The sequence below is a fragment of the Brassica napus genome, chromosome C5 (genome assembly GCF_020379485.1).
Source record: "Brassica napus cultivar Da-Ae chromosome C5, Da-Ae, whole genome shotgun sequence".
Taxonomy (NCBI): domain Eukaryota; kingdom Viridiplantae; phylum Streptophyta; class Magnoliopsida; order Brassicales; family Brassicaceae; genus Brassica; species Brassica napus.
Window position 1 is genome coordinate 9,055,002 of NC_063448.1, and position 25,818 is coordinate 9,080,819.

The 25,818-nt window shown below is 40.7% G+C and overlaps 6 protein-coding genes across 8 annotated transcripts; 5 read left to right on the forward strand and 1 right to left on the reverse strand.

Moving 5' to 3' along the window:
- Positions 1–985, forward strand: LOC106447233 (glutathione S-transferase U25). Its single transcript, XM_013889108.3, has 2 exons — positions 1–441; positions 519–985. The coding sequence occupies exons 1-2, from the start codon at positions 127–129 to the stop codon at positions 861–863; spliced, it is 660 nt and encodes a 219-aa protein (XP_013744562.1). The 5' UTR covers positions 1–126; the 3' UTR covers positions 864–985.
- A 505-nt stretch (positions 986–1,490) lies between these two features.
- Positions 1,491–2,646, forward strand: LOC106450171 (glutathione S-transferase U26-like). The gene is made up of 2 exons (XM_022703674.2): positions 1,491–2,016; positions 2,141–2,646. The coding sequence occupies exons 1-2, from the start codon at positions 1,699–1,701 to the stop codon at positions 2,483–2,485; spliced, it is 663 nt and encodes a 220-aa protein (XP_022559395.1). The 5' UTR covers positions 1,491–1,698; the 3' UTR covers positions 2,486–2,646.
- A 6,254-nt stretch (positions 2,647–8,900) lies between these two features.
- Positions 8,901–10,094, forward strand: LOC106447234 (CASP-like protein 2A1). 3 transcript variants are annotated; one of them, XM_022703896.2, is made up of 3 exons: positions 8,901–9,194; positions 9,463–9,607; positions 9,701–10,094. In XM_022703896.2, exons 1-3 carry the CDS (start codon positions 8,977–8,979, stop codon positions 9,974–9,976), a joined length of 639 nt encoding a protein of 212 aa, XP_022559617.1. In that variant the 5' UTR covers positions 8,901–8,976; the 3' UTR covers positions 9,977–10,094. The 3 variants fall into 3 exon arrangements, with proteins under 3 accessions (XP_022559617.1, XP_013744563.1, XP_013744564.1); XM_013889109.3 differs by having other exon boundaries at positions 8,904–9,194; positions 9,487–9,607; XM_013889110.3 differs by having other exon boundaries at positions 8,907–9,194; positions 9,519–9,607.
- A 373-nt stretch (positions 10,095–10,467) lies between these two features.
- Positions 10,468–14,884, reverse strand: BNAC05G13390D. The gene is made up of 7 exons (XM_013889112.3): positions 14,624–14,884; positions 14,249–14,414; positions 13,695–13,821; positions 13,134–13,480; positions 11,272–13,039; positions 10,909–11,159; positions 10,468–10,812 (listed from the first exon to the last, which is right to left on the reverse strand). The coding sequence occupies exons 1-7, from the start codon at positions 14,773–14,775 to the stop codon at positions 10,741–10,743; spliced, it is 2,883 nt and encodes a 960-aa protein (XP_013744566.2). The 5' UTR covers positions 14,776–14,884; the 3' UTR covers positions 10,468–10,740.
- A 204-nt stretch (positions 14,885–15,088) lies between these two features.
- LOC106447236 (translation initiation factor IF-2, chloroplastic) lies at positions 15,089–20,160 on the forward strand. The gene is made up of 12 exons (XM_013889113.3): positions 15,089–16,965; positions 17,058–17,090; positions 17,372–17,485; positions 17,573–17,722; positions 17,817–17,915; positions 18,008–18,070; positions 18,323–18,478; positions 18,581–18,646; positions 18,747–18,983; positions 19,071–19,346; positions 19,503–19,691; positions 19,795–20,160. Exons 1-12 carry the CDS (start codon positions 15,427–15,429, stop codon positions 19,948–19,950), a joined length of 3,078 nt encoding a protein of 1,025 aa, XP_013744567.2. The 5' UTR covers positions 15,089–15,426; the 3' UTR covers positions 19,951–20,160.
- Positions 20,161–20,712: 552 nt separating this feature from the next.
- LOC106447237 (leucine-rich repeat receptor-like serine/threonine-protein kinase At1g17230) lies at positions 20,713–25,409 on the forward strand. Its single transcript, XM_013889114.3, has 3 exons — positions 20,713–24,285; positions 24,725–25,111; positions 25,202–25,409. The coding sequence occupies exons 1-3, from the start codon at positions 21,372–21,374 to the stop codon at positions 25,225–25,227; spliced, it is 3,327 nt and encodes a 1,108-aa protein (XP_013744568.2). The 5' UTR covers positions 20,713–21,371; the 3' UTR covers positions 25,228–25,409.
- Positions 25,410–25,818: the final 409 nt, after the last annotated feature.

Consider the following 25,818-nt stretch of genomic DNA (forward strand, 5'->3'; position numbering starts at 1 on the left):
TTATGTTTGGCATATATCCGCTATAAATTAAAGAAACTTGGTTCTCTTCTTCATCATACACCACACTTTGCACAGAACAAAATAAATAAAAGATCTCAGTGAGAGCTTAATTATCAAGAGCAACAAATGGCAGACGAAGTGATTCTTCTGGATTACTGGCCTAGTGCGTTCGGGATGAGGACGAGGATTGCTCTTGAGGAGAAAGACATCAAATTCGACCACAGAGAACAAGATCTATTCAACAAAAGCCAGATTCTCCTCGAGATGAACCCGGTTCATAAGAAAATCCCGGTTCTCATCCACAATGGTAAACCGGTTTGTGAATCTCTCATCCAGGTCGAGTACATCGACGAGACTTGGCCAGGGGGAAACTCACTCCTTCCCTCTGATCCTTACCAAAGAGCTCAAGCCAAGTTTTGGGGAGATTTCATAGACAAGAAGGTAGAAAGAGAAGAGTTCATAGGGCAAGAAAATCAAGATTAGTGTTTGGTTTAATCTGATTAACAATTTTGGTTTAGGTGTCTGGTCCGACGTGGGTTCTCTGGGGAGGGAAAGGCGAGGAGCAAGAAGCGGGGAAGAAGGAGTTCATCGAGGTGCTCAAGACGCTAGAGACCGAGCTTGGAGACAAGACTTACTTTGGAGGCGAAACGTTCGGTTATGTTGATATAGCCTTGATCGGGTTCTACTGCTGGTTTGACGCATATGAGAAATTTGCGAACTTCAGCATCGAAGCAGAGTGTCCAAAGGTGATTGCTTGGGCTAAAAGGTGTCTGAAAAGAGAGAGTGTGGCTAAGTCTCTTCCTGATTCAGACAAGATCACTAAGTACGTTCCCGAGCTAAAGAAAAGACTTGGTATGGAATAGATGTGTTCCATTTTAGTTTCTGTTCTGTCTGTTTTTTTTTTTCCTTTTTCAATTTCTGTCGTGTTTTTGCTCTGTTTTGAGTCGTCATAATATTATAAACATCCACCGATGGTTTACCGTCAGATAAATGCTTCAATGGTTCAACCCAAACTGGCCCGGGGTGATTATTGTCTCGGGCCGAATAGGCTAGGTCCAGTAACTAAATGCAAGCATCCAAAACTAAGTACACTGGAACGGCTAAAGGTGAAACCTGTACCACAAAAATGCATCTTTTGGTTTCCTATTATATTAAGATGTTAAACATTAGACGTTCTTTCACAAAATTTCTACTAAATGAATGGCTTTTTTTTTTTGAATTACTACCGAAGGAATGGTTTAGTTGATCATATATTCATATTATAAGTCAAACTTTGTAGCCTTGCTTTATGCAAAAAGGGCACTTTCTACGATTAAAAATACGTACAATACTACTTTCATTTTAAAAACTCTTCAATAATATGGTGTGATATATCTCCACCTGAATCGTAATGTTAGGTGACATTTAATGTAAGAAATAATTAAGTCATGGCGTAAACGTGAACAACATAGTCCACGTATTCTATAAGGATAAAGTATTTATAATTTGAAAACAGAATACTAAGAAATAATCATGTCATGTTACGTTTAGCGCTAAACTAGGAAACCCTTATTTCGTGGTCGGGGATGCTATAATATAAAAAACTAGAAGGTACTAATCTCATATCTTCATTCTACATTTTCAAGAAAGATAATAATAGTAAGTGGGTATAGTTGAAAACAGTTTGTGATCAATCAGAGCTAAACTGGATCTCAAAAAATGGCCGACGAAGTGATTCTTCTTGATTATTGGCCAAGCATGTTCGGGATGGGGACGACGAAGATAGCTTTGGCTGAGAAAGGAGTGGCGTATGAGTATAAGGAGACAGACCCTAGGGCGAAGACATCTTTGCTCATCGAGACGAATCCAATTCACAAGAAGATTCCGGTTCTCATCCACAAAGGTAAACAGATCTGTGAACCTCTTATCCAGCTCGAGTACATCGACGAGGTTTGGTCCGATACATATCCTATCCTCCCTTCTGATACTTACCAGAAAGCTCAAGCTAGATTCTGGGGTGATTTCATCGACAAAAAGGTCAAAACTCCTCCTTAGATATTGATATTTTTAATATTCTTTTCATCATTTTGAATTAAATATATCGTATTATCCAACAGTTTCTAATGATTTATGACTTTGATGTTGTGTCGTGTGTGTTCAGTTTTACGACCCATCATGGAAAGTATGGGGAACAACGGGAGAAGAACAAGTTACAGCCAAGAAAGAATTGCTTGAACATTTCAAGACACTTGAAACAGAGCTTGGAGACAAAACTTACTATGGTGGGGATGTCTTCGGATTCGTAGACATTGCACTAATGGGATATTACAGCTGGTTCAAAGCCATTGAGAAGTTCGGTGAGTTCAGTATCGAAGCAGAGTTCCCAAAATTGACTCAGTGGACCAAAAGGTGTTTAGAGAGAGAGAGCGTGGTTATGTCAATAGCTGATTCTGACAAGATTGTCGAGTATGCTTACGTTCTCAGGAGGAAATTGGGAGCTGAGTAGATCTTTGTCATGTTGTCGAATTGAGTCTGAACACATTGATATCAAGAAGCCTGTTATGTTATGTTTTATGTGAAATTTGTATTTTCTTTTGTTTTTCTTTAATACTTTCTAGTTTCTAAAAGTAGGATTATCCATGATAAAAATGTTTTTTCCCTCTTTCATCTGAATGACTTTTGGTAGACCATAAACGTTAATTTCTTTGATTATACACCTCCATAAATTTTAAACATCAGACTCAAAGGGGCATATTTGTAAAAACACACCAAAAAGGATAATAAGCAGTCTTCGAAAAATAACTAGGTGTTAAGCGGACTGTGACCCAATGCCTAAAAAGATAAAACAAACATCTAGATTATTAGTTAGGCGGCTTAGCCATTTATAAATTATAGTAATATATTAAATATATCGCCTAAGTGCCCATCTAGACCGCTTTTTAGAACAGTGATAATAAGTCACGAAATATCTCAATAGAATTATACAAGATACTGTTTTTGAATTTTGATCTTTAAACTACACTTGCTCGTATAAACTACACCTGCTCGTAGTACTTCATATTTTATCAGATTATGATACAAAAGAAAGAAAGCCTAGACGGAGTATGTATTTTATGCTGGTAACCAATGTTGCGACGGATGTGAGAAGATAGAGATTAACAGATGGATAAACAATAAAGAAAGACACCGAGATTTAACGTGATTCACCCCTAACGGCTACGTCCACGGGCAAAGAGAGATTTTATTGATAGAAGAATTACAGAGATCTGTCTACAAGAAGATCAGATCTAGTTTCTCTACAGCTGCTAACTAGGTTTAGAGGAAGCACAAAATATATATAGTTGTGTCCTGGAAAACCCTAGCACTAGTGGGCCTCAAAAGACTAAGGCCCAACAGATTCAAGGCATTATTCAACAAATCTGCACCTTGATTTGAATCATGCATAATCAGATGTACCAGAATGCACTTCTTCGTGCTCAGAATACAGATGTACCAGACTCTCTCTTTGCTCAGATGTTCCGTCGAACTCAGATGTCAGATGTCCCGTCGGACCAGATGCTCATCAGAGCCAGATGCCCTCACTTGGGCCAGATGCTCTCTTCGAGCCAGATGCCCCTCAGGGCCAAACGCCCATCAGAGCCAGATTTAACAGCTTGAGATGTTTAGCAAATCAAGACAATGCTTGAACTTGCTATGAGGAACCGACTTAGTGAACATATCCGCAGGATTATCAGCTGTTCCTACCTTCTTCACTTCAATCCTCTTCTCATCTCTTAGAAATGGTATCTTACATCGATATGATTGGTTCTCTCATGATGAACCTGATCCTTGGCTAAGCAGATAGCACTTAAGCTATCACAAAACACAGTAGCCTGATCATGATGAAGACCAAGATCACTGACCAATCCTCTCAACCATATTGCCTCCTTAGCTGCTTCTGTCAATGCCATATACTCTGCCTCAGTTGTAGACAAAGTCACTGTCGACTGCAAAGTCGCATTCCAGCTCACAACAGAACCACCCAAAGTAAATACGTAACCAGTCATAGATATCCTGTTGTCCACATCTCCTGCATAATCCGAATCAGAATACCCAGTAACCAGTCTCGGATCCTTGTCTCCATAGACAAGACCAATATCATATGTACCCTTAAGGTACCGGAAAATCCTCTTCACAGCGATCCAGTGTTGAACCATGAACCTACTCACAACACTGACTGCGTGTGCAAGATCTGGTCTTGTACAAACCATAGCATACATCAAACTTCCTACAACACTAGCATAAGGAACACGTGACATATAATTTATTTCCCCTTCAGACATTTCATCACTCATGGTAGGATGAAAATTTGCAGCACATGGAGTATCGATAGGCTTAACATTAAGCATCCCGAATCTTGTCAAGACCTTTTCAATGTAGGCCTTTTGTGACAAGAACAACTTCTTCTTCGTCCTATCCCTGAAGATCTCCATTCCTAGAATCTTCCTCGCAGCACCCAAATCTTTCATCTCAAACTCAGAACTCAGTAGTTTTTCAGCTTCTGAACATAACACTTCTTCTTGGCAGCTATCAGCATGTCGTCTACATACAGCACCAGGTAGATATATGACTCATCCTACACCTTGCTCATGTAGACACAACAATCGTAAGGACTCCTGTCGTAGCCCAACTTGATCATATAGGTGTCAAACCTCTTGTACCACTGTCTAGGAGACTGCTTAAGTCCATACAGCGACTTCCTCAACTTGCACACATGATCTTCTTTACCAGGAAATAGAAAATCCTCAGGCTGAGTCATATAGATCTCCTCCTCAAGCTCTCCATGAAGAAAAGCAGTCTTCACATCAAGTTGCTCCAACTCCAATCCTGACGTGCTACTATCGCCAATAGCACTCTGATAGAGGTGTGTTTGACCACGGGTGAGAATATCTCATTGTAGTCCACGCCTTCTCTTTGACTGAAACCTCTAGCAACAACTCGAGATTTATACTTGACTCCCTCTTCTGGTGATTGACCTTCTTTTAGCTTATAAATCCACTTGCAAGTCACAACTTTTTTCCCAGGTGGTAGTGTGACCAGATCCCATGTGTGATTCTTTTCATGAGATTCCATCTCATCTCCCATTGAAGCAAACCATTTCTCAGATGCATAACTTGAAATGGCTTCTTTGTAAGTAGACGGCTCGTAAGTGTACACTTCCTCTGCAACCTGTAGTGCATAACCCACCATATCTTCAAACTGATATCTCTCTGGTGGCCTAACATCAACTCTCCTTGGCCTGTCTTTAGCAATACTGCGTTTTTCAGACCCAATACGTTGATTTCCAGAATTGGAAGATTGAGGCTGCTCATCAGACGTCGATCGCTCGCTCTCTTTCTGAGGATCGATCGATCTCGTGTTGTCGGACATCGATCGGAGATCTCTGCCATCGCCCAATCCTGTGTCTAGCGTAGATCGATCGCTCCCTGACACTGGATCGGTTGATCCTGGGTAGTCTGACTGCACTTCCTGCAGCTCCACCTGCTTGTCAACATCCTCCTGCTCTGCTTCTGAAATGGACTCAGATGAAACTTTGAACATAGAACTCTCATCAAACACAACGTTCCTGCTCATAACAACCCATTTCTCAGATGGAGACCAAACTTTGTATCCCTTTACACCATCTCCATAGCCCATAAACACTCACTTCTTCGCTCTTGGTTCCAGCTTTCCTTCATTAACATGATAGTAAACCGTGCAACCAAAGACTCTCAGAATAGAATAATCAACAGATCTGCCTGACCAGACCTCATTAGGTATTCGATACTCGATCCCTGTATGCGGTCCAAGATTGATCAAATAATAAGCCGTGTTCACTGCCTCAGCCCAAAACCTCTTCTCTAAACCAGCATTAGAAAGCATGCACCTCGCTCTCTCCAGCAATGTCTGGTTCATTCTCTCTGCTACACCATTCTGCTATGGTGTATACCTGATTGTATGATGCCTAGCAATCCCTGCATCCTTACAAAACTGATTGAACTCTGTTGAACAGAATTCCAGACCATTATCAGTACGAAACCTCTTAATCTTTTTCTCAGTTGATTCTCCACCAGTATCTTCCACTCCTTGAAGATGTTGAAAGCTTCACTTTTGTGCTTCATGAATGTTATCCAAGTCTTCCTCGAATAGTCATCAATCATGGACACAAAATACATGTGACCCTTCAGCGACTTCACCTTGGAGGGACCCCAACAATCTGAATGGATGTAATCCAGCGTGACTTTTGTTTTATGAACAACCTTAGGAAACTTCTTTCTGTGCAACTTCCCAAACACACAGTGCTCACAGAACTCAAGGCTCTTGGTCTTATGACCACAAAGAAGATCCTGCTTCGACAGAATCTGCATCCCACGCTCGCCCATATGTCCAAGCCTCATATGCCACAACTTGTCCATATCTTCCTTGCGAACCTATGGAGATGCAACATTTGCTGAACTTAAAACCGTAGAACCTTCCAGCAAATACAAAGTACCATGAATGAAACCTCTGAGAATCACATTTGAACCTCTGTAGACACTCAGAACTCCATCTCCACCTGAATACTTGAAACCTCTGCTATCCAAAAGATTAACTGAGATCAAGTTCTTGGACATAGATGGAACATGTCTACTCCAGTCAACGTACAGACTCTATCATCATGTGTCCTGAGCTTAATAGAACCGATTCATGCAATATCGCAAGCAAAGTCATTCGCCATCTTGATCTTGCCATCAGTCACTGCCTCATACTCTGAGAACCATTCTCTCCTTAGACACATATGATAAGATGTGCATGTGTCCAGGACCCACACATCTCTTGGATGTGTTTTTCCATGAGCAACCAGCGCAATATCTTCATCAGATTTAGCCTCATTCTCGGCTACCGCAGCGGAACCAGTCTGCTTCTTCTTCTTAGGACAATCAGAAATCCAATGTCCTTTCTCTTTGCAGTAATTGCAAATATCAGTTGGTTTAGGACCCTTTGAAAACGACATTTTGTCTTTCGACTTCTTGCCTTTTCCAAAGTTCTTTCCACCACCTACGAACAACCCAGAAGCTTGGTCGTCTGTACCAGAACCAGATGTCTTGTGTCGCAACTCCCTGCTATGAAGTGCTGACCTGACTTCCTCCATAATCACTGTATCCTTACTCCCTATGAATGACTGAACAAAATTCTCATATGAGTTTGGTAGTGATACCAACAAAATCAGTGCCGCATCCTCATCTTCCACCTTAACCTCAATATTCCTCAGATCCAACAAGATGGAATTTAGACTGTCAAGATGATCTTGGAGTTGTGTACCTTCTTGCATCCTCAGAGCGAAAAGACGTTGTTTCAGAAGTAGCTTCTTAGTCACAGACTTCGTCATGTATAGACTCTCTAACTTCGACCACAAATCAGTTGCAGCATCAACACCGAAAACTTCGATGATGATCTCATCTGCCAGACACAACAAAATTGTTGAATACGCCTTCTCTTCAGTAACCTCCATCTCAGTAGTAACATGTTCAACCTTCTTCCTTGACAACGGTGCCCAAAGACCTTGTTGCTTCAGCAACGCCTTCATCTTGATTTGCCAGAGACTGAAATTGTTCCTTCCAGTAAACTTGTCGATCTTCATATTCATCCCAAACATCTTCTCACCAGATTCAACCCGAAGCTCTGATACCAGTTTGTTGTGACGGATGTGAGAAGATAGAGATTAACAGATGGATAAACAATAAAGAAAGACACCGAGATTTAACGTGGTTCACCTCTAACGGCTACGTCCACGGGCAAAGAGAGATTTTATTGATGGAGGAATTACAGAGATCTGTCTACGAGAAGATCAGATCTAGTTTCTCTACAGCTGTTAACTAGGTTTAGAGGAATCACAAAATATATATAATTGTGTCCTGCAAAATCCTAGCACTAGTGGGCCTCAAAAGACTAAGGCTCAACGGCATTATTCAACAACCAACAACATAATGGATACGGCTTTATGCTTATGAAATTTTACAGCCGATTAAGACTTAAGAGTATTCATTTAATCCACCAAAAATTCATCGTGGACTTTTAATTCACAGTTTGCTGCTTTTGTTAAATTAGCTAACCATTTAATCATATAAAACATGGCGACACTATCACACTATTTAATTTGTTCTCTGCATAAAAACAACTAACTTTTGGATCTATGTCGGTCACGAGATTGGAGCAGCTTCTAATTTCAATATCCCATAAACATGGTTTATGTTTTTGAAAATATAAACGAAGAAATCTTTGCTTCAAAGTTCAAACCTAAGGGTTTGGTGATTTTCTAGTTTTAGGGGATGATCGAAAAGAGCTGTAGCTTTATATTTTTGCTTTAGAAATAAATCTGTAGATTTTCTTTGCTGTGGCTGTAGATAATTTTGCTGTACAATATTAGCTGTAGGTTTAAAAAGATTCAAAGACGTACATATAAATTTTCTAAAGCAAAAAATAAGTACTCTAGATTTATGGTTTTTCACAGCTAAAAATAAATAAAAAGGAAAGAAAAATTTGTAACTTTAAAAAATCTTTACAAAGCATGATTGACAAAATTTTGGGCTGTAGAAATAATTTAGGCTGTAAAAAAATCTTACAGCACTTCTAAAGCACTCGCCAATCAACTCTTTAGTCCATTGTAAGAAAGTATGACTATTTACCAAAATATAAAGTTGTAAAACTAATTATAGAGCTTTACAAATTAATTTATACAGTCTAGCTAGATCGTAGTGGACCTATGAATGTTCACATTTGTAGCGTTGTTGTCAATTTAGAAACCCCTTAAATGTTTCTCCTAGGGAAATCCGAGGAGTGTCAATGAATATCGAATTAAATGCTTTCACCAACCCTATCGATCCAACACTTGCTTTTTATTTAATATCACACATTAAAATCACCACTTGTTTATAACCAACCACATTTACCCTCAAGCAACCATAACAAGAACTAGAGACAAAGGAAAAATCAAAGAAAATGGAGAAGATTGATGATCATCTGAAGCCTAGCCACAGTGTTTCCGCTGGTGCTGCGACAGAGAAGTGGGAAGAGGTTAGTACTGGTATCCGAACCGCCGAGACAATGCTCCGGGTAGCTCCGGTGGGTCTTTGTGTTGCGGCGCTTGTTATCATGCTCAAAGACTCTCAGACTAATGAGTACGGCGAAGTTTCTTACTCCAACCTCACAGCGTTCAGGTATCTTCTCCATGCTTAGATATATAGTTATGTTAGAGTGACATCTTCTTGCTTATTATATACCATTAGGGTTTGTGAGATGATGTACCACTAACGTCATAGGAAACAAGATTATCGCTGTAGTTCCAACAGATTGACTCTACATATGTGTATACATGTTCATATTACATCTATTTATATTTTTGGTAGACTAATCAGAACCCTATTATGTACATAATTATTAATTAATTTGGACCGTTAAACCAAATGAAAAAGTAACTATTAGTAGTGGTAATAATGAGCTTACGATTAGGTACTTGGTGCACGCAAATGGAATATGTGCAGGCTACTCTCTTCTCTCAGCAGCCATTGCAGCCATGCCTGGTTCTTCTTCCACTATGCCTCGTGTTTGGACCATCTTCTGTCTCGACCAGGTCTCATATTAGTTCTTGGTACATTCGGTTTTATTTATCAAACCATCCGTTAATAAAACTAGTTAAAGTAATTTCATAACATGGTTCTGTCAGATTCTGACCTACGTGGTTCTTGCTGCTGGAGCTGTGTCTACTGAAGTTCTATACTTAGCCTACAAAGGAGACGATGCCATTACGTGGAGCGATGCGTGCAGTTCATTTGGCAGTTTCTGCCATAAAGCCACTGCTTCTGTTATAATCACATTCGTTGTGGTTTGCTTTTATGTCGTTCTCTCTCTTATCTCCTCTTATAAGCTCTTTACTCGCTTTGATCCTCCAGCCACCGTTGACTCCAACAAAAACGTCGAAGTTGCTGTCTTTGGAAGTTGATCCGTAGCTTTCTTTATTCAAGACATCTCTAATTTGTCGTGTTTACAATGTCTCTACTGTTTTTAATAACTTTGATCAAGAATATAATGCTTGTAATCTGATGTTCATTTTCGCGTGCCTTGCTGTGGTTTTTAGACATGAGAATCATACAAAATTACTGGAGAACGGAAATTTTTTTATAACCTCGACATACGTTTGAAGGCAGTTGTTAAGTTATTAATTAGTACAACCAAAGTTGTTGATTAGGACTAGAATAAGAGTTATGAATTATGATGAAGCCAGATAAAGAAGGAAGAAACACATTTACCATTACGGATATAACATGGAAATAATAAAAAAGTTATGGGAGAAATGAGTTGTTACGGGGTATTGTAATTAATTTCAAAATAACGGTTCAAGGCACCCATTATCTTGTAAATTGATATGAATCCAACAAAAGTTGTTGATCAGATTTCAGAATGATGATAAACAGGATCAAGCAGGGAGAAACATAACTAGAAACAAGAATTAAATATAAAGATTATGAGTATCATCCTCTCACCTCTGTTTAAGTATCTTTAACTTCACTACTACACAAACTTAAAAACAAAGGTTGCAGATCCGAGAAATTATGCAGAGTTCTTTTATATATCGAGATTTTTTTTTTTTGCAACAGTACTGCTAAGAGAATAAACCCAAGCTAAAGAACCTAACCAGTGATCATACTGGTCTATATATATATCGAGATTTTTTTTTTTTGCAACAGTACCTTGCAAGTAAATTTATTATTTTTTCCCATGTCTGCTGATGAAAGAGTGGCGTTTCAAGAGCTTCTGGGAAGGAGTTCGGTGATCATCCTACATACAAGACAGTTGAAACCAACAAGTGTCAGTTTCCAGATCATCTTTGGGTAAAGGAAATTAAAGGAAAGGGAAGAGTAGTCGTTGCAAAACCTTGCAGAGAGATGCAGCTGATTCTGATTCCATTGGCTGGATTTGAGCATTCTCGAGTGACTGGAACGAATCAAGGGCATCAAGAGTTAATTGCCATCCACAAAGCGCCTCAGTGATACTTGAAGAGCTCGAGCTGTTGCTGCTACATCCAGCAGCAGCCACATTTTCATTTACCCAAGGGCAGTAGCAGTTATGATACTTTATTGGATCAAACTCCACAATTTCATCGTTGCTATCTCCGTTCGGCGGCCCTGAAAATGAATCAGCATATGCTTTTATACATATCATATTACTCTCTTTCAAAGTGATGAAGTTTGCATCAGTAGAGTTTGATAAACCAAAAGGAATAAAATTTCTACAGACCTTGGTCATTAGCAGTGTAACTTGATCCAGGGAGCGCAAAGCCAGCGTTGAGCGGAGACTCGTTCCACGTCTGGGTCACTTCCTCTTTAGATGCTTCAAAACCAGAACACACAATCGCATTGCACGACAATGATGGGTGAACACTATCTTCGTTCATCAACGCATTAACGTTGCTCATCTTCTCGCCGCTTTCAACAGACTCAGCCTTCAGTGAATCAACGATTTTAGAGCCACTGTCCGCCCTCGCAACGGACTGAGACACCCTATCCTGAATATCCCCAAGCCTACCTTCCCGGTCCATTTCTTCAGGAATAAAATCATCAGTAACGCCTTGGTCTGGTGCAAATTCACCGCTTTGTCCTAGATTTTCTATGACTTCCGCAACAGGTTCCATGTCCCCAACAACGCTATCTCCCCTATGGACTGAAAGGTCAGCTCCGTGGATCTCTGCCTCGTGACTTGCACCCATTCCGACACTACCCCCACTGACGCCTATACTCGGTCCATCTCTTCCCTGAGCTGTGACAGTCTCTGTGTTCATTACTTCCTCGCCGTCATTTATGCTGCTAATGCCTGCTTCAGCGTTAGACCGAACAGGAGCTGGTTGGAAGCATGCACTCTGCTGAGCTTGATTGCTGAAATTCAGTTCAGAAGGATCAGCACTTTGACCTGTAGCCGCAGGGGGATAATTTACGTCACCAAAATCCCCTGGTTGGTTTTCCACACTTTCCATAGAATCATCATTGGCACTGTGGCAAATTGTATCCATCGCAATGACAGAGGAAGCACGTGCGGAGTCTCTGGCACCTGGGAAAGCCATAGCTTGTTCATTTCCTTCACTAAACGGGTCACTTCTATTTACTTCCCTCTCGTTTTCAGCATCCACTGAGTGACTTGGCCCACCCACTGATAACTCTCTCCCATAAGAGGGAAGATAAGTTTCATGCACTTCAGAGCCTCGGCTACGCTTTGAAGGCCCTGCTGAATCGTCATTAACCTCATCACCATCACGGTCAACAACAGTTCCTTCAACACTGTCTGCATGTTGTACTCGTAGATAAGGCCTATCAGCCGTGCTTCCACCATCCTCCAGGTTCCGCTTACGAGTACTTGGCCCTCGTGACTCATACGAAGCAGCACGATCACCCACCTCACTTCCTGATGGCTGCCTTAGCAGAATTTCCTTTCCTCTATCGCTGAATTGGTAATTATCACGTGTCACAGACATGTTCAGCTGCGCAGAGGATGATGCACCAGCGGCACTTTGATAGAAGCTTATACCTGCGTTTGATGCTATTCTCCTCTTAACTGATGTTTCAGCCTCGTCAACATATTCGTTTTGCTGCTGTTCCATGCCTTCATTAGCAAACCATCCATTGACTCCACTTGTTGCACTATTTCCACGCGTCAGTGCCGTTTTCTTGCTTGTTTCGGGAAGATTAGCATTGATAGGCGCAAGTGGAACTGGCCGCGAAGTGGTCAGGAAATCCCAAATTCTGATGGTTACACCGCATAAACTACAATCCAGCAAAGGTGATCTGGATTCTGATTTATATTCTGGACCCAAAACTTCATAATTTCCGGAGGCTTTTCGGGATGAAGCCGATAACTGTTTTCTGCTTGGACCAGGATCTTGAAAACGACTTTGATTTCTAGATGGACCTGAAGGGCACCCATTTCTAGCTGATTGGGCCGAGTGTTCTTCACAATCTTGGATGTTTGGAAGCCATCTAGGCTCCCATCCACATAGGCTTATCAGCTTTTGAGCCTACAAGATAAAACTCAAATTAGAAACATAGTAGCCTATGGCTAGCAAGCGTGAAGTTTCACAAATTTAAAGTCACATGTTCATGAGTTCTTACGCGGGAGTAATTACTGAGAGCCTCTTGTTTGGACGTTTCTGCGGCTAAGATATTATCCATTCTTAAACTGGGATCATCATGAGCATAGACTTGGGGCTGTGCCAAAAGGCGGTCAATTTGCAGTCGTCTTGACGCACGCATCTGGTCAATTGCAGACACCGAAACGATGGGAAGAGAATAGAATTGTAGGAGCCCATCACAACGATCCTTGTAACCTCCAACCAAGGCTGATGGAGGAGTTGGAGGAAACTGAACTAAGCTTTCTGGACAGCAATTTCCTATCCAAGGACAAGAGCCCTCATGTGCGTCATCAAGCTTCTTGGAGAATTCTTCCCTGCTGCTATCAGCTGTTATCAAAAGATAGACAAGGAATATCAAACGTTGCTGCATATTTCATGTCTAATAATCTTTCTTACTTGAGAAAAGAAATCACAGCGACAGACACTACGACCCAAAAAAAAAAAACTCTTTTTCATTGGTAGAAGTTGGTTATTGATCAGGCATTCGTGAGCATTTGGAACTAAAAAGAAGTTCAGTTTGGTTACAATAACAAGAATTGACCTTGGGGATGATTCAACTGATGTTGTGGGGGAGAGTAATGCAGACTGGATCCACAGTACTCGCATTGAATTTTGTCCAGGTCAATACTTACCCATCCTTTCTGAGCACAAGCCAAAGAACTAGCCGTCTATAAAAAAAAATATACCATGACAAGACAAGACAAATGTTAATCAAACAACATCTCCTTCAACCCGTGAAAACTTGGAAGTTGGAACATATACCACATGATACAGAAAGGACCAATCGAAAAGAAAAGAGAGAAAGAAGAAAACGTATATAACCTCACAAAATGAAGCAACCTAAACTATTCTTCCTCATTTTTTTAATTCCCGTTTATATGTAACGCATGCATCATTTTCATGACTTCTTATGTTTGACTTTTCAGCTCAAAGGCACATTAAATATACTGTTGGAACCGACAAAGAATCTACAGAGACCAAGGAAAAACTCCTCCATCACTTTAAATCTACAAAATCTGAACTTCAAAAATGCACTACAAAAAGATCTAGTTTTGGTGAGCATGAACATACGAAAGAGAAAACAAAGACTCTTACTTTGGGTTTGCCAAGCCAATTAGAAGGCTTGAAAGTGGCAAGGCGTCGAAGTAAATCTCCTCTATCCCAAGGCCTACACGAACGCCCCGAGGATCCAAGCCCGTGACCTGTCCAATCCACACTGCCAGCGTTCACCGGAACAGCAGGAGAAGATGCTCCCACAGAGCTATCAATAACATAGCTTTATCAAGTTAACGAAAAAATCGAAGCACTTCCAGAAAATGTAAAGATTCGAATCGTTGCAACAAATTAAACAAATCTAGAAAACGAAAACCCTAGAAACGTCTCGTTCTAATTCAACAAACGAATCGAATTAAAATCAAAAATCACACAACAATTCATCACTTTTGGAACTCGATCTAGGACTTGGTTAACCTCGCGGCACCAGTCTGAGGGGGAGAAGGCGATCTGGCGCGTCGTCGGAGACTGTCAACGGGAGCTGCAGAGGCGGAAGCAGAAGCCGATGCTACACTGTTCCGGTTGCTTCTAGGGTTTACGTTTCGCGAACTCACATCGTCTTCCTTCATCCTTCTCCGTCAACAATACTCTCTCTCTCTCTCTCGTTCTCTAAATCGGGCCTTCAAACACACAGTCTCTCTCTCTCTCTCTACGTTATTTATTAATCGAATTTACTTTTTTGTTTAATGCTCCGTTTCTTATCGATAATGACGAAGTTGCCCTTCGTAGTACTCACGGCTAGAATATCGCCACGTGTGTCAGTTACGCAGCAGACGGTTATAAATGGGCTTTTTTATTATCGAGCCCAATAGCTTTAACTTGTTGTCTTCTCAGACATAAAATCTAGTGGACCAGAAATTTTCGGACAAAACCTATCGAGAGAGGAAAAAAAGGATTTATTATGGTTTTTAATTTTTTTGTTTTGTAAAAAATGGCCTTATCGGAAATCCGCGAAAATTTTCAGGCATAGAAGCAGCCACACCCACACAAGCTCAACTTCAAAGTTATCCCTCTCCTTCTTCCTCCTCTCTCCTTCACTTATCTCCTCTCTCTCTATCCAAATTGCTCATTGATTTTCAAATTAGCTTCTGTTATCGGATTATAATTCGTCGATTTCTTTTTGAATTTCGTAGTTTTCTTGGTCGAGTTCCTTTGGAATGAGATAAAGCTTCTGATGTTGTTGTGAATTATTGTTTTGTTCGTGTTCTGTGTTGATTGAGATGACGTCGATGCTGGTTCTCGTTGGCACAGTGCCGTCGTTGGTTTCTCTGGCTAGTGCTGGTGCAAGTGTTTCCGGAGCGAGTTCGTCGGATGCATCGTACGCATTAGTAAAGAGGGTTTCTTTGTCAAGGAGAAGCGTCAAAGGAAGAAGTAAGAGATGGTTGTGTAGATATTCCGTTTCGTCTTCAGCTACTACTAGTACTACTGACTTCATCGCTGAGGCAAACAGCAACAACAACTCAGTTTCTATAGACTCTAACTCTTTTAAAGCAAGTAAAGAAGGGGATGATACTAGCGAGATCGTGCTCAAGCAGGCTCCTAAACCTGTGTTGAAACCCCCTGTGGCAAGAGTGGAAAAGGGTGGTTCCGGGGCGAGTTCTTCTGCTCCTTGGAGTAAGGAGTTGTCAAACGGGGCCAAGTTTGATGGAGAAGATGAGAGGAATAAGGTTATTGAATCTCTTGGCGAAGTGTTGGATAAAGCCGAGAGTTTAGAGATTCCAAAACCGAGTAGCAAAGAAGGCGGCGAGGGTGTTAAACCGTCACAGCCTAGTGGCAACGGTAGTGGCTCCAAAAACGGAACCTTTGCGAGTGGTGGAGGGACAAGGAAGACCAAAACGATGAAGAGCGTGTGGCGTAAGGGAGATGCTGTTGCAGCTGTGGAAAAAGTTGTCAAGGAAGAACCTAAAATTGATAGTAGGGGACCACCTCAGCCACCTTTAAGACCTCAACCACCTTTAAGACCCCAGCCACAGCTTCAAGGGAGGCCTATGGTAGCTCCACCACCTGTGAAGAAACCCATTTTAAAAGATCTTGGTATGTCATCAAAACCGTCAGGTCCCATCTTAAAAGATGTTGGTATGGCATCAAAGCCTCCAGCTTCCGAAGAGGTTGTTGATTCCAGCAACAAAAGTAAAGAGAGGAAGCCTATATTGGTTGATAAGTTTGCTTCCAAGAAAAAAAGTGCTGACCCTGCAGCCTCTCAAGCTGTGTTAGCTCCTACTAAGCCTGGAAAAGGTCCCCCTTCTAGCAAGTTCAGAGTTGAGCACCGTAATAAAAGAAACGCATCAGCTAATCCAAGGAGGAGAATGGCTGCTCAAGACGACGCGGACGAAGATGCGTCGGAGTTAAACGTCTCCATTCCTGGATCAGGTAGGAAAGGGAGGAAGTGGAGTAAAGCTAGTAGGAAGGCTGCGAGACTCCAGGCTGCAAGGGATGCGGCGCCTGTTAAAGCTGAGATCTTAGAGGTTGAGGAAGAAGGCATGTCTATAGAGGATTTGGCTTACAACTTGGCCATCGGTGAAGGTGACATCCTTGGGTATCTATACTCGAAAGGGATTAGGCCTGATGGTGTGCAGACTTTGGATAGAGAGATGGTGAGGATGATTTGTAGAGATTATGATGTCGAGGTCCTTGATGCTGATTCAGTTCAAGTTGAAGAAATGGCAAAGAAGAAGGAAAATTTTGATGAAGAAGATTTGGACAAGTTAGAAGACAGGCCTCCTGTTATCACCATTATGGGTCATGTCGACCACGGAAAGGTAGCCACAGTTTGCTCTAACCATTTTCTACTCTCACTTCTTAAAGCAGCAGGTTTGTCATAATACATTTTCTAAATTTATCTGTTTTACAGACCACTCTTCTGGACTATATCAGGAAAAGCAAGGTATGAAACCTCTCTATCTATGAGTTTAGCTATCCAACATAACACTGAGTTGCCTTTTGTTTATCAGGAAATTTTATTGTGACCTCTTAGGTTTTTTTTAACCATTTTTAGAGCATGGCTGATAGCAATTAATGTGTTGAGTATACATCTGACCGTTAGCATGAGTGTTAACATTTCTGCTTTATTATCTGAAATATTTTTTTCTTTATTCATTGGCTTATTGTGAAGGTTAGTACTAGATAGTGGTTTCAGCTAATGTCTCTTCTCTGGATATCTGCCAGGTTGCAGCTTCAGAAGCAGGGGGGATTACACAAGGAATTGGTGCATATAAGGTGTCAGTTCCTGTTGATGGGAAGGTTCAGTCATGCGTTTTCCTTGATACTCCTGGACACGAGGTAGATCCTTTTTCTTGCAAGTGTATCTCACATCTATAGCTGCGCATACCATAAATTTGCTTATCTGACTTTTAAGAGCTCATCTAGGCATTTGGGGCAATGAGAGCTCGTGGAGCGCGGGTCACTGACATCGCAATCATTGTGGTTGCTGCTGATGATGGAATCCGTCCTCAAACAAACGAAGCAATAGCTCACGCAAAGGCTGCTGGTGTCCCTATAGTCATAGCTATTAATAAGGTATAGGTCCATGTAGCACCCAGAGTACTGCTTGGTCATTGTACTCTACCATTATACGTAGTTTCTCTCATTCTGAGTCCTTTTCCTGTTGCAGATAGATAAAGACGGAGCTAGTCCAGAGAGAGTGATGCAAGAGCTTTCTTCAATTGGTTTGATGCCTGAAGATTGGGGCGGTGATGTTCCAATGGTTCAGGTTGGAATACAAACTCTCATCGCATATATGTTTCAGTCTCTATGTATGCCATGGTGTCTCATATCACGCCTCTCCATATTTGCCTTTGACAGATCAGTGCGTTGAAAGGGGAGAATATCGATGATCTGTTGGAAACTGTCATGCTTGTTGCAGAGGTTAGTTTGTTATTCATCCCATGATAACAGGTTTGCTTGATATTTTATTTTTGCTTCTTCTCTTTTTTGGTAGAGGCAAAATAGTCTTAAGTTGATGTGATCACTTTTCTTAAAGTTTATTCCTCCTAATTTTGTTTTCTTCTTTGAGGCATGATATAGTGGCTACAAAATGCTTACATACTTTCTCCAAAATGGCTCAAAATCTTCTCATTAGCTGATGTTTGTGAGCTGACGGTCTTTTGGTTATTTCAGCTACAAGAGTTGAAAGCAAATCCACGCAGAAATGCCAAGGGCATTGTTATTGAGGCTGGACTTGATAAAGCGAAAGGACCATTTGCCACATTCATTGTTCAGAAGGGAACTTTGAAAAGAGGGGATGTTGTTGTTTGTGGAGAAGCTTTCGGAAAGGTCTATTCAGAATTTTGAATTCTCCTCAATCCACACTGTGCAGATGGTATGAAATGGCTAGGAACTTACCTTACCTTGGTCTTTCTATGTTTCCGTGTTTAGGTACGAGCTTTATTTGATCACAGCGGGGAACGAGTTGATGAAGCTGGACCCTCCATTCCTGTACAGGTTTGTTGTTTCATACATTAACTACATTAAATAAATGTTTATTTTCTCATGTATGGATTGATTTATTTATCTTGTCTGAGGATCTTTATTGAAATTGTAGGTGATTGGTTTAAACAATGTACCCATTGCTGGTGATGAGTTTGAGATAGTCTCTTCCCTTGATGTGGCGCGTGAGATGGCAGAGGCACGTGCTGTATCACTACGAGATGAAAGAATATCTGCAAAGGCTGGGGATGGAAAAGTCACGCTTTCATCCTTAGCTTCTGCTGTATCAGCGAAAAAGATGTCAGGCTTAGATTTGCATCAGCTTAATATCATCTTGAAGGTCGATGTACAGGTAAATAGCCAGCTTGATCAGTAGGTTTTTGGTTTCCTATGTCTTTTTCTAATTTATGCTTATGAAAATCACTAATGTGACTACTAGGGATCGATTGAAGCTGTCAGACAAGCTCTGCAAGTCCTTCCCCAAGAGAACGTGACATTGAAGTTTTTGCTACAAGCGACAGGGGATGTGAGCAACAGTGATGTTGATCTAGCGTCAGCGAGTGAAGCCATCATTTTTGGATTTAATGTCAAAGCATCTGGCTCCGTTAAAAAAGCTGCAGAAAACAAAGGTGTTGAAATCCGACTGTACAGAGTTATCTATGAGCTTATTGACGATGTACGAAACGCTATGGAAGGACTTCTTGAATCTGTTGAGGTTAGCATCAATTTCTTAAGCACTTCTCAACCGTTTTGTTGTTGTCTGAACTGATCAACATGCCTATTTAGAGTTACACATGATGAGATATCTTCTTTCCATTTGATAAGCCAATTTGGAGTTTTGAAAACTGAAGATTCATGTGGCTGTTGATAGGAACAAATCCCAATAGGGTCAGCAGAAGTTCGAGCTACTTTCAGCAGTGGAAGCGGCCGTGTGGCTGGATGCATGGTGAATGAAGGCAAGTTTGTCAAAGACTGTGGCATCAAGGTTATCAGGAAGGGTAAAACTGTCCATGTCGGTGTCCTTGATTCTCTAAAACGTGTCAAAGAAAATGTGAAAGAGGTAAACATTTTCCTTCCACCAACATCCATTTTACACGCAAATGTGGACTTTTCGACTTGCCTACTTTGTCAATATCAATTTCGCTTTGTTTGTATTGTTTTAGGTGGGTGCTGGATTAGAATGTGGTATTGGTATGGATGACTATGATGATTGGATTGAAGGAGACACCATCGAGGCCTTTAACGCTGTTCAAAAGAGGAGAACGCTAGAAGAAGCATCTGCTTCAATGTCTGCTGCAATTGAAGAGGCTGGAGTTTGAGCTGTAAATTTAGTCATCAAAGAAAGCTCAAGCAAACATGGTGCAGCTTTGAGTCACACAACAGTTTGGTTGGTACATTGTTTGCATGATCTCATGTTTGTATATGGCAAATGTTTCTACATTCAGTCGATTAATGTAGGGCCAAAAAAAAACAAAAGCAAAATGTGACAATGTTTTGTTGAAAAAGAAAATCAAAAAGGTAATTACTTATTTAAATATTTGTATAAAATCCTTCCATTTAATTCAAGTTTTGTGTTATAAAATGATTTCTTTTTAAAGTTATATTTTTAACATTGTTTAATTGTGATATTAAAGATTACGAAAATATTACAACTGACAATTATATCTGTTTTATGATGATTTTTGTCTTAACGTGACACCTGAATTGTCTTATGATATTTATATCTAAACGTACTATCTGAATCATATAACATTTTTCTTCATTAATATGTTGAAGATCACATGTAATCATTTTCTATCCAAATTTTTTAGCGTAGAAACATTAATAAATTATTATTTACCCAAACGACTAGATTAAGCTATTTTCACTGTTCTGTTTTTGAACAAAAGCTATTTTCACCGTTATAAATTGATTGTACTCATTTGATTTGCCAAAGGGCTATTTAGAAGTTTACTCATAATGCTCAAAATAGTAAGTGTATCAATTATCATGGTAAAGTTATCTCATTTCAAAAAAAAAAAAAAAAAATTATCTCATTTCATGTGAGCTACATACAGTCTAGCACTATGTATTCGTGAGTCGGCAGAGGGGTACGAGTGTCAAAGAACAACGCTTTAGTGGCTATTTAACAGACAACAAGATGGGCGCGAAAGAGACAGCGATCACACTTCCACTTGTTGTGCGTGTGTGTGGGGCTTTAACGGTCAACGATACACATCATGAGCTCACAAGACTCCAACACTTCTCTCTCTCACCCGTGACCAAAGAAAATTAAAAGCACGCTTTAAAGATCACTGTCCTGGAAAAATCATCCCTTTTTCACGTGTCGTCTTCATCAAATCCTCACCGTCCCAACCAAACACGATATCCTCTGTTTTGACAACCCAGAGAAACACTAAATACGGATCCAAAGAGTTTTAGTTCAATGGATCTGTACAAACCTAGCTTCTCACCACCACGTGACTTGAACCCACTTTCCGCTGAAAATCATGGTAAACCAAACCGGAAGGTGTCGTCGACAAAGAAGTTGACTTTGTACAGACAGAAACAAAGACATTTTGCAAGATTGTCTTTTCTTGATCAATCAAGATCAGTCCTTTTTTTTTTAATTTCCCCCATTCCATAAATTTCCAAACTTTATGTTTCTTCATTCTTTTTGTTTCTTCAAGATTTATCCAGATGCGTAGAAGCTAAGGCACACATCAAACTCTGTTTTCTCCTCACAAAACCTAAAAAAAAAATGAGTGGTAGTATCATACGTTTCTTGATTCTCTCTTCTTTCTCCTTCATCTTAGTCACATCACTAAACGAAGAAGGACAAGCTCTTCTTGAGTTTAAAGCATCTCTCAACGACTCCAATAGCTATCTTATCAGCTGGAACGGTTCAGATTCAAACCCTTGCAGCTGGACCGGAGTCGAATGTAACCGTCTCGGAACCGTAACTTCCGTTGATCTCAGTGGGATGAATCTATCAGGTACACTGTCTCCTCTCATTTGCAAGCTTCACGGTTTAAGTTACTTCAACGTCTCCACCAACTTCATCTCTGGTCCAATCCCTAGAGAGTTCTCTCTCTGTAGAACCCTAGAGATTCTCGATCTCTGCACTAACAGGTTCCATGGAGTGATACCGATCCAGCTCACCATGATCAACACTCTCCAGAAGCTCTCTCTATGCGAGAACTATCTCTTCGGTTCGATCCCTAGGTTTATCGGGAGCATGAGTTCGCTACAAGAGCTTGAGATCTACAGCAACAACCTCACCGGCGTTATCCCTTCTTCCATAGGGAAGTTAAGACAGCTCAGAGTCATCAGAGCAGGAAGGAACATGTTGTCCGGTGTGATCCCGTCTGAGATCAGCGGTTGCGTGAGCCTAAAGGTACTTGGATTAGCAGAGAATCTCCTCGAGGGTTCTCTTCCTAAGCAGCTTGAAAAGCTTCTCAATCTCACTGACTTGATCCTCTGGCAAAACCGTTTGTCCGGAGAGATACCTTCTTCGGTAGGTAACATCACTAGCCTCGAGGTGCTTGCGCTGCACGAAAACTACTTCACTGGAACAATCCCTAAGGAGATAGGGAAGCTGGTAAATATAAAAAGGCTGTATCTGTACACAAACCAGTTAACAGGAGAGATACCTTGCGAGATAGGTAACTTGACAGATGCAGTTGAGATAGATTTTTCAGAGAATCAGCTAACAGGTTACATCCCAAGAGAGTCAGGTCAGATTCTAAATCTCAAGTTACTTCATCTCTTTGAGAATAATCTCCATGGTTCAATCCCTAGGGAGCTTGGAGAGTTATCACTCTTGCAGAAGCTAGACTTGTCTATCAATAGACTAACCGGCACCATCCCAAAAGAGCTTCAGCGTTTAACTTCACTTGTGGATCTGCAACTCTTTGACAACAACCTTGAAGGGACCATTCCTCCTCTCATTGGTTACTACAGCAACTTTACCGTTCTTGACATGTCTGCTAATAACCTCTCTGGTTCTATCCCTGCTCACTTCTGCAGATTCCAGAAGCTGATACTTCTGAGTCTTGGCTCGAACAAGTTATCAGGAAACATCCCTCGCGATCTCACAACCTGCAAGTCACTGACAAAGCTTATGTTAGGAGACAACATGCTAACAGGAACTCTACCCGTTGAGTTGTTTAATCTTAATAACCTTTCAGCATTAGAGCTACACCAAAACTTGTTATCAGGGAACATCTCTGCAGACTTGGGGAAGCTGAAGAGCTTAGAAAGACTGCGTTTAGCTAACAACAATTTCACCGGCGAGATCCCTCCTGAGATCAAGAACCTCACAAAGATCGTTGGATTAAACATCTCATCAAATCACCTCACAGGTCACATCCCTAGAGAGCTGGGGAGCTGTGTCACCATCCAGAGGCTTGACCTTAGTGGCAACAAGTTCTCAGGGTACATAGCTGAAGAGCTTGGTCAGTTAGTGAACCTAGAGATTTTGAAGCTGTCTGATGATAGACTGACCGGTGAGATACCTCATAGCTTTGGTGATCTTACAAGGCTCATGGAGTTACAGCTAGGGGGCAATCTCTTGTCTGGAAACATACCTTTGGAGCTAGGTAAGTTAACCTCTCTTCAAATCTCACTCAACATCAGTCATAACAATCTCTCCGGCGCGATTCCAGACAGTTTAGGAAACCTTCAGATGCTGGAGATACTTTACCTCGACGACAACAAGCTTTCAGGTGTGATCCCTGCATCTATTGGGAATCTCATGAGCCTCCTCATCTGCAACATCTCAAACAATAACTTGGCGGGAACGGTACCGGACACAGCTGTTTTCCAGAGGATGGATTCATCGAACTTTGCTGGGAACAACCGTTTGTGTAACCCTCAGAGAAGCCATTGTGAAGAAGAACCACTTGTCACACATTCTGATTCAAAGCTGAGTTGGTTGATGAGAGGCTCACAAGGGAAAAAGATCTTGACAATCACATGTGTTGTGATAGGTTCTGTTTCTTTTCTTGCTTTTATTAGTATTTGTTTGGTAATAAAGAGACGAGAGCCAGAGTTTGTTGCTCTTGAGGATGAAACAAAACCGGATGTAATGGACAGCTACTACTTCCCTAAAGAAGGTTTCACATACCAAGGACTAGTGGACGCAACTAGAAACTTCTCCGAAGACGTTGTTTTAGGGAGAGGGGCGTGTGGAACGGTCTACAAAGCTGAGATGCCAGATGGTGAAGTGATTGCAGTTAAGAAACTGAACTCTCGCGGCGAGGGAGCTAGCTCTGATAATTGCTTCAGAGCTGAGATATCAACGCTTGGAAAGATAAGGCACAGGAATATAGTAAAGCTATATGGTTTCTGCTATCATCAGAACTCGAATCTTCTCTTGTATGAGTACATATCTAAGGGAAGTCTTGGTGAGCAGCTTCAGCGAGGAGGGAAGGCATGTTTGTTGGATTGGAATGTTCGGTATAGAATCGCGCTGGGGGCTGCAGAGGGGTTGTGTTACCTCCATCATGATTGCAGACCTCAGATAGTTCACCGTGATATTAAATCGAATAACATTCTTCTTGATGAGAGGCTACAGGCTCATGTGGGAGATTTTGGACTTGCTAAGTTGATTGATCTCTCTTACTCAAAGTCTATGTCTGCTGTTGCTGGCTCTTATGGCTACATCGCTCCAGGTGAGTCTAATATCAAATTAAGGTTTCTTTTTCCACACACAAGCTTATCTAGGCATGCGGTTTTGAACCGAACTGAAATTTTTGGTTAGTTCGGTTATGAGTTCGGTTCAGTTTGGCAGGTTTATAAAAAAAAGCTTTGGTTTTTGACTCGGTTTTTAGCTCGGTTTTTTAAAAAAAGACCAACTAAGTTTCGGACCAAACCAACTGAATTAACTAATAATTTCAAACCAAACTAACCGAAATTACCTTAATTTAATCATATTTTAACCGAAATATAATCGAAACCAAAAATTTTGGTTAGTTTTGGTAAAATATTTTAAAACAAACTACTCGGATACTGAATCTAACTGAACCGAACTTTTAGAATTACCCGAACCAGGATTCCTAAGCTTATGCTACAGATACCCGAATACTGATTCTATGTTTTGATGTGTTTCAGAATATGCTTACACGATGAAGGTGACAGAGAAATGCGATATATACAGCTTTGGAGTTGTGCTTTTGGAGCTGATAACAGGAAAGCCACCTGTACAACCGTTGGAGCAAGGAGGGGATCTAGTCAATTGGGTTAGAAGATCAATCCGAAACATGGTTCCTACAGTTGAAATGTTTGATGAAAGGCTGGATAGGACAGATAAGCATACGGTTCATGAGATGTCTCTAGTACTAAAGATTGCACTGTTCTGCACCAGCAACTCTCCAGCTAGTAGACCAACCATGAGAGAAGTTGTGGCTATGATTTTCGAAGCTAGGGCATCATCAACAAGCCTCTCTTCCTCTTCCATCACTTCAGAAACTCCTCTAGAAGAAGAAAAATCCAACAAAGGTTTGTATCCATACACACTCTTCACTGATATTTCCAACATTCATTCACTTTTTTCAGATTCTCACATGAATATTTTTTGATATTCTGCAGATATTGACTTTGTTGCATCACCTTGAAGTAAACAACATAATCCAAGTTCAGTACAGAGAGGAGAAGATAGAACAGTTGATTCTGGACATTAATTGTTCAGAAACATTGCAGAACATGTAAAGCATGTTGTAACTATTTTCCCAAAAGGACAAAACAGAGTCAGGAACTAGGTAGTCTTGAAATAAAATATGATATTAGTTATGTTTTATTAAGATAACTTGTGTAATAATCTATGGGGATTATTAGCATTAGCTTAGAGGAAACCAAACAGACGTATCTTCCTGGAAACTTCTTTGCGTTGGTAAACTCATTGACATACATTGAACATAAACTTACTTGTCCAGAAAACTACAAAGAGTAGTAAAAAGAGAAACGTGAAACCGAAGTTAACTCTTGATTTTTTTTCTTTTCTCAAACAGAATCGTCTGTTATCGATTGAATAAAAGTTAAGAAAACGTAAGGTTACTCCATCGATGTACGGCGAGATTGCCTCACGCGCAAAATCCCTAAGGTTTTGTAGAGACGAAAACCAGACCAAGTTCAGGGACACAAGCTTTCTTCAAATCCCATATATATATATATATATGAAGGGGATGATTCATAGATATATTTTCATA